Source organism: Priapulus caudatus, unplaced genomic scaffold (assembly GCF_000485595.1).
Source record: "Priapulus caudatus unplaced genomic scaffold, Priapulus_caudatus-5.0.1 Scaffold1632, whole genome shotgun sequence".
Taxonomy (NCBI): Eukaryota; Metazoa; Priapulida; class Priapulimorpha; order Priapulimorphida; family Priapulidae; genus Priapulus; species Priapulus caudatus.
The window spans coordinates 41,697-47,177 of record NW_014578693.1 but is presented as its reverse complement, the minus strand read 5'-3'; the positions used below and the strand labels follow the sequence as shown (position 1 = coordinate 47,177).

The 5,481-nt window shown below is 43.2% G+C and overlaps 1 protein-coding gene across 1 annotated transcript in view; it reads right to left on the bottom strand.

Moving 5' to 3' along the window:
• LOC106817209 (mucin-5AC-like) overlaps positions 1-5,481 on the bottom strand; it is a 33,570-nt gene that overhangs the window by 8,110 nt on the left and 19,979 nt on the right. Inside the window, exon 4 of the mRNA XM_014821873.1 lies at positions 2,927-3,016. Coding sequence (XP_014677359.1) covers positions 2,927-3,016 — 90 coding nt within the window. The remainder of the gene's footprint in view (positions 1-2,926; positions 3,017-5,481) is intronic.

Sequence of the window (5,481 nt, the reverse complement as noted above, 5' to 3'; positions counted from 1 at the left end):
AATTTCTAACTGGTTATCTTATCGCAGGTGTCAGACAGTAGGTTCCAAGCTCTAATAAACGTGTCTTCATATATTGATACTGAAAGATCCTCTTTCCTGAACGACTCCTTCATCTTCTCGCACAGCTCCTCAGCGCTGAGCTTTATAAGTCCGCTCTCGCTCACCAGCAGACCGCTATCAAGACGTCCCAGTAACTCATCCACGTGCCGCTCACGCAAATACGCGACCGGCACGTATGAGATTGTTTTACCGCAGTCCTCGGCCAAAACATTGAAATTATCAATATAAGGATGCGGCATGTTGCACTTATTTGTACACGATTGTACGTACTTAAATATTTTACGCACGATTACTGGGAACGGCAACGGATCCGCTGGGTTGAGTGATGCGACATGAAGCAGCGCAAGTTTTAGTAGGTAGGAGTCGATCAGTTTCCTAGGCTTAAAGCGAGTGGCGATATACAGCTGAATAACGTCTATGTTACGTGAACGTAAATATGTAACGTCATTCTTTGTAAGCAACTCATTCTTAATCAATATGTTTCCACACTTATCATCAAAACCATGTACTTGAGGATCAAGAAAAGCCTTTGCTGTGATTAGAGCCTGGCGATAAACTGGATGGAAATTTCTGATCATATTGCTTTCCGCTACTGCCGTACAGACGGACCAGCACGTATTATCTGAGTCCACGCCAGGCTTGGGTACCACGTGGTAGTGGTCATCAGGAAAGTTTGTTGCGCCAGCTGGCTTGCCCGAGATTCGTACTCCCGGCGTGCAATCTACCGATATAGGTAGGTATCTAAAATTTCCGCCGCCAACAAATTTCCAATTAAATTGTGTGCAAACTTTATTCCATGCCAAAATATTTGACTTTTGTGTTTTGAATGAATGTTCTCCGTTTTTCATGACATTCGATACAGCCCGGCATAATATGTTAACAAATTTTTCCTTTAGATTTACCGAAATATGCTGGTTTGAGTTTTCCTCGCGAATTGTTACAAAGCCAGCTCTATTAGATTTTGTGTTTTCAATAATTAAATTTTTTCCATAACTATCGATTTCGAATAGGAAGTCGTATTCGTCCGGCAGACCAGCTTTTGTGCGGTTGGCCGTGCTGCCTATCAGAATGGGCGTGCAAGAGAAGTCACTGTCTAAGACTTTCATCTCATTGCGGACTCGCTCCATCAGGTCTAGCACGGCGACCTGCATTTGGTTGCATTCCTCCTGATGCTCTAATCTTCCCAAGCCCGGCGTCTCCCATATATCAGACAGTGACGTCACACTTTTGATGCAATGTCACTTATCTATGTTTTTAATTCACCCAGACTCACCATCTCACCGCACGTCATTCGAATACGTCATCATCGCGCAAACAGACTACTGTATACGCTGTATATTTCGCGGTGGTGAATTTTCGTGAATGCGTCCCCGATCGCGAAAATAACAACACGCAAAAATAACAACACGATGTTCTTCACTGATTCGGGAAATCACCGACCGCGAAGTTAACCACTCGCGAAATTGTCCGTCAGGTCTGAATTCGCGAAAATATCTGTACGCGAAAAATATGGCGTATACAGTATATGTGATGAGAAAACCTGTAACGTGTAATTAATTTAACGCCCAAATAGAGAGCCTCTTCCTTGTGCGCGCCTGCATTTGTCCAGGTGGCGCGTTTGCTGTTTTCTCGCCGCGGCAAATGCATTGCAAAGTACGGCTGGCTTCATGTAAATTGCAATGTTCGTTTGCGAAGGAGAGATAACAAGGACAGGTGTAAAAACGGGGACCATCCACCCGCTGTAGAAGCGCTAATGTGTTTTGCCACGACCAGCACATACCTGCACGCCCACTGCTAGTAATGTGTTGACTGTATAGCCATACCGTATACACCTGCACGCGCATTATCGCATTAGCGCATAGACCAATCAATAATTTATACGGCTGAAAAATTTATTTGGGCTGGTGCCGCGGCAACACTACTGTGTAACTAACCTATGGCGAGTTCTGGCGGGGCAAAACGCTCTGTAGTAGCGCTGAATATTTCAGTGGCATCGTCTGTACTTTTTAGCACAAGTGTTTTCGCGGGTAAGTTGGCCTGCTCTTTTACATGCCCATAAACAGGCGATCAGTCCCGACCAAGTAATAATTTCGCGTGCGTGTTCCAGTAACGCCGTCTGATTATATCAGGAATTTCCTATTATCTACTCCTGATTATATGATAAATAATGAATCGCCACGAATCGTCCGAATGTCTGCCAACTGAACGGTGCTGGCAAAACTGCGTGTAAACAGCCGTGTACGGTATATGGGCGTGGTTTTTACGGTTTTACCGCGTGTCCAGCACACGAGCGTCGGGCCGCGAGAGATGCGCCCGTAATAAAACAACGCGTCAGGTGCAATTGGGGCGGGAGTGTTTTGATTTCCGAACCTGGGCGTACCTCACTATTACCATTCATTCCCGCTCGGGTCACAGGCACTTGGAGCAAGCACGAAATGTATTTACTGCAAAAGTCTTGATGTTTCTCTATTTGCTTTCGCTTATTATTAGTAATAATGTCCTGTAAATACCGTTCAAATGTTTCTCTGTAGCACACAATTACACCGTACACACGCCGCTGTGCACAAACAACAGGAATATAGAGTATATGTGCGGTGAGATTGCGTGTTGCGAAAGAGCACTTGAACCGTATTTACGTGGAATTATTAGTCGATAGAGATAAGAACATAACACATCGAGACTATATTAGCAAATACCTTTAGTGTTTATTTACCATATTTTATTATTGAAACGTTCCAAGTGCCGGTGGCTCGGGTAGGGGCATTACTTACGATTAAAATGTGAGGTAGGAATATTAAGGGTACCCCCTGACCCCCGCCTTTTAACCCAGCGTGTTGGGTCTACGAGGCAAGTGTTGTGTACTCACGGCTTCGTGCGGGTCGGTGAACACTGCAGTGACGATGCCGCTTCCTTCCTCCGCCGTCATCGCCGTGTGCTCCACGGAGCGAACCCCCGCCTGCGGAAACACATCGAGCTGCTCGCTAAATCACGCAGAGATTAGTGTGGAATGATCGCTCAGGCGAAACCACGCCAGCAGTGGCCTTTATAAACAGGTGCCGGTTCGACAACGGTGGGTTCACTCTGCAACTGCTACTCACATTGACCGTTATAGACAAGTGTCGGTTCTATAATGGCGACTTCACCGTATAACTGGCCATCACGGGAAGCGCGTAGTCACAGGCACTTGGAACGTCTCAATAAAAAAAAATATGGTAAATACACACGAAATGTATTTACTTAGTTTACTACCAAAGTCTTAATGTTTCTCTACTCTCTTTCGCCTATTATTGCCGATAACTTCTTGTAAATGCCGTTCAAATGCTCCCCTGCAACACACAAGTACACCGCACGCACGCCGCTGTGCACAAACAACTAGAATATAGAGAACTATAACTCTATAATAATATTATATAGATATATAACTGTTTGTGCACAGCGGCGTGCGTGCGGTGTACTTGTGTGTTGCAGGGGAGCATTTGAACGGCATTTACAAGAAGTTATCGGCAATAATAGGCGAAAGAGAGTAGAGAAACATTAAGACTTTGGTAGTAAATACATTTCGTGTTTATTGACCATAATTTTCTGTTTTATTGAGACGTTCCAAGTGCCTGTGCGCGTAGTGTCCCTTATTGTATGTGTCCGTTCTAATAGTGTCCGCTGACACAGGGTTGACTTGAGGTTTTGAAGCACATACCGAGAGGGCAGACGTCGGATGTCAAACGGATCACGTCAGGAGTCCATAATAGAACATTTTCTATTATTGACTCTTGATCACATCAGGAGTTAATAAAGACAAACAAACAGTTAAACAAGACAGTTACAACAACAACATTAAACAACAACAACAAACAACATAATAACCAGCATAATAAACAACAACAAACAACAACAACAACAACAACAGTTAGACAAGACAACAAGATAGTTAATAAAGACATTATTTTGTCTTTATTAACTCCTGATCACATGTAAGTAGCGGAGCGTGAGTTAGTTAAGCCGCTAGCGGGTGCAGGTTCAATTACGTTCCGTACCATTTCATTTCATCATTGTGACTGATTGTAGATATGATAACCTTCTCTCAATATACGTTCATTAATTAAGACCGCGGAAGTGGTTCGTTGAATGTAACGACGTTGCACGTCTCGTGGCGCGAGGCAGAAACCCGACTTTATGGTTTACGAATAATTCATTAATAGTTTTCCCCGCGGCTGTCACATGCCGGCCTCATTAACGTGTTCTCTTACTCAACGCACTTCACTCGAGTTTGTTCAAACTTTTCATTACTAAACGAATCGGTATGCTCCCAGTTTTCGATTTCGATCAATAATTTGGGAGAAAGATGCCTGTCTCTCACGAAGAGAAATCACTGCGTGAATTATTTAGCAGACTACGTTTAATAACAGGAGAAAACCTCTGGCGAGGAACAGTTGTAGGTTGGGGTGCAGGTAGCGCAGCGCTCCTGCGTCAATCTTGAGTCGACGAAACCATAGATACACACAAACACGATACACAACAATTGGCTTTTATATAATGTATGATGAAACTTTGATATTCCAGCCTACGTGGATAATCAACTAACGTGAACTGTATCCGGCTTATTATCAGTTTTATCGGTTATTAGTTTATTTTATTTTTTTTCCATTTTTTAGCTCACCTTGACATCGTCAAGCTGAGCTATTGCCTTGGGTCGTCGTCCGTCGTACGTCCGTCCGTCCTTCCGTCAATATTTGTCTACGGTCAACGATAACTCAAGAACCGTTTGACCCACATGTTTGAAATTGGGTATAGTTGTTACTGCTATGTGAGAGGTTTGAACGTCCTATTTTGGAGCACGCCAGTCGACGTACTTTCGAGCCACAACAATTTTTTGGCAAAAATGGGAATTGCCATTAGTCAGTTCAGGTTCAACGGATTTTGCTCATTTTTAGTATGTGAATGAATAAGGGCTAGGGTTTTTGATATTTAAATTTTTTGATGCAAATTAGGTAGGTTTTGGCAATTATATAGCATACTATATAGACACGCAGATAACAGTCTGTGGTGTCACACTCGTCTGGCTCGTTTTACAAGATTTCATTGACAATATCTTTAATGCAAAATTGGTATTTCCTCTCCACCTTGCCGATAAAACGTCTATATAATTAGAGTAAAGTTTTACAAAACATGTCGGAACGCAGCATAACCTATTTATTTCGAACGCCATCGCTAAGAAACATAAAAGCGGGTATAGCGCCATCTACCGTCACAAATTGTGATTCATTTTGGTTTATAAATTATTATTTCGATATACAGATGGCAACCGTGCGCTACCGCCTAGAAAAACTCATACGAAGTACACACTTCCATGCAACCAATTAACCATTGACAAAAGTTGTGTAATGGGCAGGGAAACACTATTGTCACGTGGTATATAGCAGCTAC